The following is a 12,238-nucleotide window of genomic DNA, read 5'->3' as shown; positions in this document are numbered from 1 at the left end:
ATTCAATATTTATTTTAAATGTACTTACGTCATTACTTATCTCATCATTCAATGTCATGTCTACCTGTTTATTTTCCTGGTAAATACCAAAGTAAAGTAATTAAATAAAAATTCTATTTGTTTATTTGCCACTCTCCTGTGTAACCCTTAATGGTTCTATTACTTTTCTCATCATAACATACATTTTTCTACTTGTGCTATTCTCACCCCACATCACCTTCGGGGTCCAGGTTTGCACTTTTGTTCTGCTTCCTGCAGTCTTTCTCCTTGTTCTCACATTTAGGGAGTTCATTATACCTGTCAGACAGGAACAGTGTTTGCAGAGTGTCCTTTCCAACCTCTCCTAAATCCCCATTAGTCAACTTACTATCAGTCACATCTGCCTTTCCTGAACCTATAATTTTCTCTGGGACATGACTACATTCTGGATAAATGGTCCAGAAATTCATCCCTTTGCCTTACATGTCAAAGAGGTTCCAACTCAATGATTCTAAACGAGAAAAATGTGAGGTGAAAACATCTCCTGCAGACACTCTTACTCAAAATTGTTTTGCCTCCCCCAGACTCCCCTGCTCTGCAATCCACATATGAACCCTACTCTCTCTAACTTGCTAGGAAGGAAACATACCAGATCAGGGATGTCAAATTCTTCATTGACATAATAAACAGTGGAGTTCTGAAAAACCATGAGCACAACTTGCTTTTTTTTTAAAGCAGTGATGGAACTGTTTAGACTCAAAATAAAAACGTCACTGAAAGAGTAAAATCAGTTCAATTGCATCAGTTACAACAACTTACAAATAATGCAATATGGCATATCAATTTACACTGATACATAACCAAATCAAATCCAACTGAGATAATATTCTCATATTTCCCTATGAGACTCAAATAACAAATAAGGGTAGAAGAAACATGTATAAGAAAATAGATGCTTCTAGACAGGAAACCATCCACGATGTATTTAGAATGTGCATGTGCATGAACTGCACATCAATGTATAAATAAATAAGGTTGGTACGCTGTAGACACAAGTCACCCCATTTGGCTCTGATGTAGTGAGGATAACAGAGATCTTGCTTAAAGCAGAGGTGGTTAGGGAACTTCATATTCCTGGCTACAGGCATTCAGAAACAAAAATCAAAAAAGGAGTAAGGTGGCAGTACTGATCCAAAATAACTAATGTAATACTTTAAAGTAATTCTATTGTTGAGAGGCCAAAGACAGAGTCTACTTACCAGATGTACAGAATAGGCTACCAAACACTGGGGAGGAAAAGCAGAGTAAATATGCAACAAATTATTTTTAAAAATGCAAGAACAATAGTGTAGTGATAATGGAAACTTTATGTAGACTCAGATAGTAACAGTGTTAAGATAAAAGAGAGGAAGGTGCTCCTGAAATGTATACAAATTAACTTCCTTGATCGACTCAATGAGGAAAGAAGCAATAAATATAAAGGAAAATACTGTCGATGGTGGAAATCTGAAATAAAAACGGAAATTTCTGGTGAAACTCAGCAGGTCTGGCAGCATTTGCGGTGAGAGAACCAAGTTAATGTTTTGAGACCCAAATGACTTTTTCAGAACTAAGAAGAGAAAGGAAGCAGTGCAGGTCTAAGTCTAAGGAATGAAATGAGGTAAGTGGAGTCTTGTTTCAGTGGAAGACCATTTGAAGAACACTGAAAGTAATAACAGCAGGATTAGGATAGTTATGGAAAAGGAAAATTCAAGCATAAAATCACATAATTTATCATTTGGCTGCAACATTTCAAGATGGCAGTTCATCATGACCTTTGCCAGAGCATTTAGAGAAAGGCAATAAATCCCGACCAAGCCAGCAATGCCACATGCCTTAAAAGATTTATTTAAAGCAGGAACAGGGCTAATTTCAGTGAGTTGAAAATGAATCTGCTCCAGGTGCACGAAGATCAAAGCTTGATAGATGAAACAATAACTGAAAAATGGAAAATTGTTAATGAAGAGATGGTCTGAGTACAACATTGACATTATTCCATGAGGGTGAAAAAGGGGCAATGCAAAGCTCAAACTCCCTGAATTATTAAATGTATGGATGCAACATTGAAACAGAAAAGGCATTGAGCAATTGTTCATAATACAGTAGAAAATCAATCTAATGCCTGGTAGATTTTTCAACCCTATGAGTCAGCGCTGTGGATCCAGGAAATCTCACAGGCACAAGCAACACAGAATAATAACAATTAGTAATTTTGAAAGATGTGCAGAAGTAGGACACAGTTACAAAGCAGCAAAGGGCCAAATAACGACTCACATAAAGATGCTGGTGAGGTACAGTGACCCACAGAAATCAAATGTGTTCCTTAAATTTAATTGATTATCCAAGCAGATTGGTTTGGCAAGAAGGAATGTATGCCAACAGACAACTCATCCATTTTAGGCTTAACACCTGAGCAATTGTCTTTATATTATCACATCCTGTACCATGGGTGAAGAAATAGATGTTACAGCCTACAACAAAGAAACTACAGCACAAGGTCCAGGAGATTTGGATCTCAAGACTAAATGTATGTGACAAGTAGCTCTGCAGCACAAGGTATATCAAAAAGTCAAGAATGTATACATAATTTACAGACAATAATTCTCAATATTGAGCTTGAATAAATATTAATCAAATGGCAGAAGGTGTTAGGCTCATTATTATTGACAATAAACTAGTTAAAAGGCAGTTCAAAGTGATGCTGGGAATAGGACAACTGCTCAAGGAACAGTGAGTTATAGAACTACAGAACCACAAAATTTTAGTTGTTGAACAATTGAGCAATGGACAGTAGGTAGATTTCATGGGGCCATCTAAAGTTATGGCACAACCCAAAAAGCTAGAATCCATTGATATTATCTATATTGGAATAAGAAAATAATTTCAATAAGATGAAAATCCATGACTACATAAAGTTGGAAAAAATTTTCCCGCTCCTATCAACACTGAGGAGAGTTGACAAGGTGATAAGAATCACCAAAGCTTGCAAGAAGATGCAGATGATTTGAAGAATAATGAGTCAGGTGGCCCATTTGAGTACATTGATCAATTTTTAACTGAAGTTGTTCAGACAGCAACACATCCTGGCCAACAAATCAGCATGCAATCTACATTTGATGTTAGGAGTGAGAAGATACAAATCCAGTCAAACATGTCAATTCTTTTTTTCCTCAGGAAGCATCATCATGATCGGTGACAAGATCATGCTCAGTAAACAAGAATCTTCAAATAGCATGACTAAGAAAGTACACATGTTGGGGTCAACAATAAAGTAACTAACTCGGCCAAATGCAATTGTACAACCTAATCAACTAGTTTCAGTACAGAGTCTATGAATCTCAGTACAGTCCAGCTGACTAGCTGAGAATTGAGATTTGTTCACACAGAGGGAGGTATTGGTTGCATATGATTCTATGGGAAGACACCAGCGAAGTAATATGACCAACGTCCAGACATTCAGGACATCATCAAAAGAAGTTGTCTGATTAAATGATCCAGGATACTGCAAGGAAGACAGCAACTCTATCAACAGAGGGAAAGGATTTATGAGATTAATAATCTCCCAACTGACATTATAGGACAAATACCTGATTTAGCGGGAAAGAAGACCTCTGCACATTCAAAAGATTACTTCACTTCCAGATGGAATGCATCAACTGCCTCGTTCAACAAGAGCATTGTTCTCCATAAAAATTCATCCAAGAGATAAATGGCCATCCATGTCTCCTCATAGACTTTGTAACAGTGCAATATCAATGTAACTTATACTTGATTGTTATCATTCAAAAAACTACTACCTTTCTATGATAAGAGCTCATTAGAGAACTAAGAGGGTTTTCTCTACCACACTAAACAAAGCAGGTCCTGTAAACCCAACCTTACAGGAGGATTGGCAGCAAATCTATTTTATTTGACCAGGAATCCAGCTACCTCATGTAACCTGATGAACAGTGGTGAAGATTCATCATACAACAGAGGTTACGGCTGAGGTAATAAATTAATACCTGACATCAACTAGAGAAAGGGATGCACCCAATGTAGCAATAAATTAAGAGTAAAGGATACAATTTAAAAAAATAGAGAGGGTGTATTTGAAAGGTTAACATTTCTCAAAATAGTAAGGCTCTCCCAGTCTGAATGGGATGCATCCCCTGGTTACTGAGACAAATTAACATGGAAACTGCTGCAGTTTTGTCTATAATAGTCCAAACCTCCTGGAATATTGGCTGGCTGCAGGATTGTAAATGTTATTCTGCCTTTAAAATGAAAAGAGGGATACACCTTGTAATTGCCAGCCAGTCTAACTTCGGTGGTTGCAAATATGTACAGTGCAGTACAAAATTCATTGAATAACCTATAGTCTTCCACATGCCAATGAAAGCCAGTACTGACATTTTAAAGGTAATTATCATTCAATATCCTGACTGTGTAATTTTGTGAAGTAACCGGAAGTGTTGCTGTTGGTGGTGTCAAAGGGCATGGAGTAAGGTGAATTTCAGAGTGGACTGAATTAGTGTTTCCTCGGGTTGAGTATTGCGACCATTTTCATTTTTATTTATATTAATGACCTGAACTTGGGTATAGAAGGCAAATTCAATGTTTGCAATTGACACAATCTCAGAAATGTAGCACATAACACAGAACAGACCTCAGGAGGACAAATACAGATTGGTGAAATGGGCGAACACATGGTGATTAGATTTAAAACAGGGAAGATTAGGATGGAGGTTGCCATGAAGGTCCCACCTCCTCAACCTTGCCCCTCACTTGAGGCTTGGTAACCCTCAGGTTAAACTCGTCTCTCTCTCTCTCTCTAATGAAAGAGCAGCCTTGTGGTCCTATGGCCACTTCATCTTACAACTTTAAACAATCTTTAAAGAGAGCTCTGCTGGAACGAAGCTGGGACATACGTTGAAAGAAGTGTTTAAAAGATATATGGGATCTTTAGCTATATTAATAGAGAAATAAAGCATAAAAACAAGGAAACTATGCTATAAACATAAATGAAACATTTGTCAGGTTTCACCTAGTCTACTGTCTTATTGTGATACTTTTGGAAGAGGTCAAGGCCTTAGAGACAGTGCAGAAGACATTATTTGGAAAATGAGATTGTTTTCCTTCAAACAGAGAAGATTTGTTGAGGTTTTCAAAAACAAGATTCTAATGTAATAATTAAAAATAAACTGTTGACAGTGCCAGAGAAATCAGAAGTCAGAATACACTGATCTAAAGCCTAATGGGTCTGAGTTATAGAGTCAGAGAGGTACAGCATGGAAATAGACACTTTGAACACAAAACACCAAATTGTCCATGCCAAATAGATATCCTAAATAAATCTAAGCCTGTTTGCCAGCATTTGGCACATATACCTCTAAACTGTTCCTATTCATATACCCATCCAAATGTTTTATTAATGTTGAAATTTTACCAGCCCCTAACACTTCCTCTGGCAGCTCATTCCATACACACACCACCCTTTGTGTAAAAACGTTGCCCCCAGGTCGCTTTTAAATCTTTCCCTTCTCACCTTAAACCTATGCCCTCTAGTTTTGGACTACTCCACCTTGGGGAAAAGACTTTGCCTATTTACCCTATCCATGCTCTTCAATTTTATAAACCTCTATAAGGTCACTCTTCATCCTCTGATGGTCCAAGGAAAATAGCCCCAGTCTCTTCAGCCTCTCCTAGTACCTCAAACCCTCCAACCCTGGCAACATCCTTGCAAATCTTTTCTGAACCCTTTCAAGTTTCACAACATCCTTTCTATAACATACAGGCTAGAATTGCACACAGTATTCCAAAATTGGCCTAACCAATGTCCTGTACAATTACAACAAGACTCCCAACTCCTAAACTCAAAGAGCTGACCAATAAAGGCAAGCATACCAAACACTTTCTTCATCATCCTATCTACTTGAGACTCCACTTTCAAGCAAGTATGAACCTGCATTCCAAGGTCTCTTTGTTCAGCAACACTCCCCAGAACCTTACCATTAGGTGTATAAGTCCTGCCCTGATTTGCCTTTTCAAAATGCAGCACCCCACATTTACCTAAGTTAAACTCCATCTGCACTCCTCAGTCCATTGGGCCATCTGATCAAGATCCTTTTGTACTCTAAGGTAACCTTCTTTGCTGTCCACTACAACTCCAATTTGATGTCATCTGCAAACTTACTAATAATAACTACATTCCCTTCCAAATCATTCATATAAATGATGAAAAGCAATGGCTCCAGCACCGATCCTTGTGGCACACCACTGGTCACAGGCCTCCAGTCTGATAAACAACTCTCCACTACCACCTTCAAGCCAGTTCTGTATCCAAATGGTTAGGTTTGCCTGTATTCCATGTGATCATACCTAGCTAACCAGTCTACCATGAGAAACCTTGTCGAATGCTTTACTGAAGTCCATGTCCTCCACTCTGCCCTCGTCAATCCTCTTTTTTACTTCTTCAAAAAACTCAATTAAATTAGTGTGATATGATTTCCCACAAAGCTATTTTGACTATTCCTAGTTGGTCCTTGCCTTCCCAAATACATGTAAATCCTATCCTTCAGGATTCCCTCCAACAACTTGCCCACCACCAATGTCAAGCTCACCGGTCTATAGTTTCTGGCTTTTCCTTACCACTTTTCCTAAATCGTGGCACCACATTAGCCAACCTTCAGCCTTCTGGCACCTCACCGGTGGCTATCATTGATACAAATACCTCAGCAAGGACCCCAGCAATCACTTCCCTAGCTTCCCACAGAGTTCTAGGATATTCCTGATGAAGGGCTTTTGCCTGAAACGTCAATTTTCCTGCTCTTTGGATGCTACCTGACCTGCTGTGTTTTTCCAGCACCACTCTAATCTGCCCCTGATCAAGTCCTAGGAATTCATCCACATTTATGCATTTTAAGCCATCTCGCATCTTCTTCTCTGTAATATTGACATTTTTCAATACGTCACTATTTATTTCCCCATCTTCTATATCTTCCATATCCTTCTCCACAGTAAACACTGATGCAAAATACTCGCTTAGTATCTCCGCCATCTCTTGCAGTTCCACACATAGGCAGCCTTGCTGATCTTTGAGGGGTCCTAGTCTCTCCCTAGCTATCTTGTGACTTTAATGTATTTGAAGAATCCCTTCAAATTCTCCTTACCCCTCTCCACCAAAGCAATCTTATGTCCCCTTTTCCCCTTCATGATTTCCGTCATAAGTATACACCTACTGCCTTTAAACTCCTCTAGGGATTCACTCAATTTCTGCTGTCTATACCTGACATATATTTCCCTCTTATTCTTGACCAAAACCTCAATTTTGAGAGTGTGTTGCTGGAAAAACACAGCAAGTCAGGCACCCTCTAAGGAGCAGGAGAATCGATGTTTTGGGCCAGAGCCCTTCATCAGGATCCTGCCTGACCTGCTATGCTTTTCCAGCAACACATTCTTGACTCTGATCTCCAGCATCTGCAGACCTCACTTTCTCCTAATTGATCAAAACCTCAATTTCTCTAGTCTTCCATCATTCCCTACACCTAGCAGCCTTGCCCTTCACCCTTACAGGAATGTACTATCTCTCATTATCTCATTTTTGAAGTCTTCCCATTTTCCAGCCATCCCTTTACCTGTAAACATCCACCCCAATCAACTTTTTAAAGTTCTTGCCTAATGCCATTAAAATTGGCATTCCACTAATTTAGAACTTTAATTATTGGATCCAGTCTATCCTTTTCCATCACTCTTTTAAATCTAATAGAATTATAGCCACTGGTCCAAAGTACTCACCCACTGACACTTCAGTGACCTGCCTTGCCTTATTTCCCAAGAGTAGGTCATATTTTGCATCTTCTCTAGTAGGTACATCCACATAGTGAATCAGAAAATTGTCTTGTCCACACTTAAAAATTTCATCTCCATTCAATCCCTTAACACTATGGCAGTCCCAGTCTATGTTTGTCATTGAGTCATAGAGATGTATGGCACGGAAACAGACCCTTCAGTCCATGCCGACCAGATATCCCAACACAATCTAGTCCCACTCACCAGCACCTGGCCAATATCCCTCCAAACCCTTCCTATTCATATACCCATCCAGATGCCTTTTAAACGTTGCAATTGTACTAGCCTCCACTACTTCCTCTGGCAGCTCATTCCACACACACACACGCCAACCTCTTCGTGAAAATGTTGCCCCTTAGATTTCTTTGATATCTTTCCCCTCTAGTTCTGGACTCCCCCACCCCAGGGAAAAGACTTTGTCTATTTACCCTATCCATGCCCCTCATGATTTTATAAACCTCTATAAGGACACTCCTCAGCCTCCAACACTCCAGGGAAAACAGACCGAGTGTATTCAACCTCTCCCTGTAGCTCAGATCCTCCAACCCTGGCAAAATCCTTGTAAATATTTTCTGAACCCTTTCAAGTTTCACAACATCTTTCCGATAGGAAGGAGACTAGAATTGTACGCAATATTCCAACAGTGGTCTAACCAATGTCCTGTGCAGCCGCGACATGACCTCCCAACTCCTGTACTCAATACTCTGACCAATAAAGGAAAGCATCCCAAACACCTTCTTCACTATCCTATTTACCTGCGACTCCACTTTCAAGGAGCTATGAACCTGCACTCCAAGGTCTCTTTGTCAGCAACACTCCCGAGGACCTTACCATTACATGTAAAGTCCTGCTAAGATTTGCTTTCCCAAAATGCAGCACCTCACATTTATCTAAATTAAAATCCATCTGCCACTTCTCAGCCCATTGGCCCATCTGGTCCAGATCTCATTGTAATCTGAGGTAACTTTCCTTGTTGTCCATGACACCTCCAATTTTGGTGTCATCTGCAAACTTACTAATTATACCTTTTATATCAATGATTAAATCTGATCTTGTGATCCTTGTGGCACTCCACTGGTCACAGGCTTCCAATCTGAAAAGCAACCCTCCACCACCACCCTCTGTCTTCTATCTTTGAGCCAGTTCTGTATCCAAATGGCTAGTTCTCCCCAGAAAATTAAAATCTCCTACCATTACTACCCTTTTATTCTTACAGATAACTGAGATCTCCTTACAAATGTACTTCTCAATTCCTTATGGTTACAATAGCATTGTGATTACTGGACCGGTAGAGGCATGCATTTATGATCTAGAGACAACAACATAAATCCAATTGGGAAGCTTTCATTTACTTTATGACACAGATTTGGAATATGAAGTTAGTTTTAATAACAATGACATGAAACTGTCAGCTGTAAATGCCTATCCAATTTATTTTGCCATCTGGGGGAGGAAATCTGCCATGCTAACCTCTTCTGGACATGAATGACTCCCAGTCTGATTAATTTGTAACTGAGCTATGGCATGGCCTCACAAGCCACTTTTTTTAAACAAACTGCAAATCAGTGGCTCAAGAAAGTGACCTAAAATCAACTTCTCAAACAGAGTACCAAAGGGCACTGAAAACTGACATTGGCAGTTATGCCCACAGCTCATGATGAATAAGAAATGAGGCAATGTGAGCATTTTATACAGCCAGTTATGGTGATTTAGAATACAGTTCCTGAACCAACAGCAGCATTAAAGAGGAAATTGAATGAATGTTTGAAAAGGAAGCAATGCATGACTGTAGGGCAAGAGCAGGAGTGTGTGATTAATAGAATAGCTCTATCATAGACTGGATACAGACTCAATGGACTAAATAGTCTCATTATGTTCTGCATGACTCTATGATTCTCAATCACAAATATTCTGAAGTCCATACATAATAATTTACTATACAGTATAATCAAAGAAATATAAAACAAGTTGATATTTGATCATTTTTTACCTTCCTATCATTTGAAAAGCTTGAATGATATCCTTTGCATGGAACCAAAGGAAATACACCTGAAAATAAATAGTGTTGTTTAAATTCACATTGAATATACTGACACCACTCATTGATAATAATGAAAAAAACAAAATGTAGGTAAATATACTGACCTGTGAGAGAGTGTGCACTGCGTGGATGGCAGGATAGACACCTTTGACGGCTGTGAGACAACTTGAATATCCAACGTAGTATCCAATTTTAAACATATCCAGAACTAAACTCAAGGTGGCAAATAAGGTTAAACCCCCTAATAATGAAAGGTACCTTATTTTAAGCTTGAGGGAAAGACAAACTGATCCAAAATCCGAAACACATTCCTCCCGAGTGACTATATTTTCAGGATGTCTTTATCTATTTGTCCCAGTTCTTTAAATTCAGAACTAACGTGTAAATTATTTATAATCATCGCTATCAAATACATTGCGTTTACATAGTCTGCGCCAAATTCTCCCCCACCCACCCCCGACCAACGTACGAGGGCTTTATTGATGCAGAATCTGTTAGAACTAAGCTCTTACTCGACTGACCAGTGAACAGAATTCTGGTACACTGCTCCAGATAACTTAAATAAGGCATTCGATTGCAATAGAATCATTTTGAAATAGCGCCACACAGGTAATACACTGCTCATAATAACCTAGTCATTACTGATGGGAATTACAAACCTAATGCCTAAACATTTTATAGAAAGTTCCCAATAAAATTCGTTTAATAGCGACTTTACATTTTAAGAATGCATCCAATAACAGAAATCGCGACCTATGTTGTTTAAAAACGTGTTTTAGCCTGACATCCTGTACCTCTCAACCACCTTGGTCCGGCGTGTTCATCTTTCTCGGTGAGCAGCACTCTTTTTCCATGCCTTCCTGAGAAGTACCAGAGCATCCAGGCCAGTTGTATCGCCATGAGGGTGCTGAGGTAGGCGAGGATGTGTTCCTGGGTCACTCCGGCTCTGTGAAATGTCCCCGCCAGCATCAGCACCAAGCCTAGCACAAACACGTTGATACCGTACTGGGCGCTCAGGATGACAGCCTGCTTCAGGGGCTGGTTGGCTGAGAAAGAGCTGCTAAACTCTGTGAAACTCTGATCTCCCACTGCCCCAGCCTGGCTGGTTACAGGGGGCCGCTCACAGTGACCCAAAATCTCAAATCCGCATCTTTCAGTCATCTCCAGACGCCGAGGAATCCTGGTCTGGAAAGACAACAACCTTTCAATAATGCTTATTTATAACCCCTGCAATTGTAAGTACCTTCCTGTTAAAAGAAAATAATGTCACCTTCAATAAATATGAAGTACAGTTCAACAGCGCCCACTGACAAAAGGTACAGGTGGGTCAATTTATTTGGATATTGAAAGGGCTCATGTGGAGCAGAGGTAGTGACTCTATCTCTGAGCCAGGAGGTTTCCTAGTCCCAATTGTTGCTCCAGGGGTGTCTAACAATATCTCTAAACTGATTAATTAGAACAACTCTATTTGGACACTGAAGTTTCTTAAACTGCAGTAACTTTCATTCTACTTAATCCTGTTCAACACGTTTTTGTTAGATATTGCACACAAACTAACGCTACTCTTCTGTTTTCATACAGTCCGTTTGCAGCGGGTATTCCTCACTGAGACCTGGATTCTCACTCCATCAGACTACATTTCACACGCTGTGCAGCTTCAATGGTTAGGCAGAAACCTTACCTAAAATCTTACTCTTGTGTGAAGGCCGATACTCTTGATAATACAGAAGAGCAATGTTGCATTGTTCTGTGCCTGCGCATGAACTTTTATACCGAGGTGCCCTCTAATAGTGAGGATGGAGGCGTCATTACGAGTTTGCAAAATGTACATGGGTCGGACAATGTCTTCTTTCCGTCTCGTGTCAGAGATCTTGCTCCCTGGAAACCACCCATCTTCCCATTTTCCCCTGATCATGTTCAGTTAGTGTACATTCACAAACTTACGAAGTGGCAAAATCCACATTTTATTGAACATACTGGCAATATTCTTTAGGTTTTAACGATTGTTATCAAAATTACCCTAGTATTTACCTCAGGGATTGTGCTCACAATGTGATTTATAATTGCATGTAATACTAATCTTAATGCTGGTATTCACGTTGTGGAAAGGACAGTTCTATTGGTATCTCTCTACTTTATCATAGAGATCTACAGCACAGAAAATGTGTACATCTCAAATAGACCGATTTAAGATAAATCGGAGCCTTACGTAATTCCTGCCTCGCTCTTTCCTTTTTTATATATAGAGAGGCTCCATAAGCCGATAGCAGAGAAAAGGAAGTCTGTCAAACTGAGTAACCAGCTGTCTCTGTCCACTGGTGAGACAGACCTGTGGTCTTCTTTTTGGAC

General features: G+C 39.6%; 1 protein-coding gene across 1 annotated transcript in view; it reads right to left on the bottom strand.

Annotated features, from left to right (window-relative positions):
- otop1 (otopetrin 1) overlaps positions 1-11,804 on the bottom strand; it is a 29,066-nt gene extending 17,262 nt beyond the window's left edge. The window contains exons 1-4 of the mRNA XM_072580615.1: positions 11,583-11,804; positions 10,684-11,074; positions 9,994-10,130; positions 9,839-9,897 (exon numbers count right to left, since the gene is read on the bottom strand). Of these exons, the coding sequence (XP_072436716.1) occupies positions 9,839-9,897; positions 9,994-10,130; positions 10,684-11,074; positions 11,583-11,804 (809 nt within the window). The remainder of the gene's footprint in view (positions 1-9,838; positions 9,898-9,993; positions 10,131-10,683; positions 11,075-11,582) is intronic.
- Between the last annotated feature and the right edge of the window lie 434 nt (positions 11,805-12,238).

This window comes from Chiloscyllium punctatum, chromosome 1 (assembly GCF_047496795.1).
Source record: "Chiloscyllium punctatum isolate Juve2018m chromosome 1, sChiPun1.3, whole genome shotgun sequence".
NCBI classification, from domain to species: Eukaryota; Metazoa; Chordata; class Chondrichthyes; order Orectolobiformes; family Hemiscylliidae; genus Chiloscyllium; species Chiloscyllium punctatum.
The sequence above is the reverse complement of the archived record's forward strand: the minus strand, read 5'-3'. Positions and strand labels throughout refer to the sequence as shown.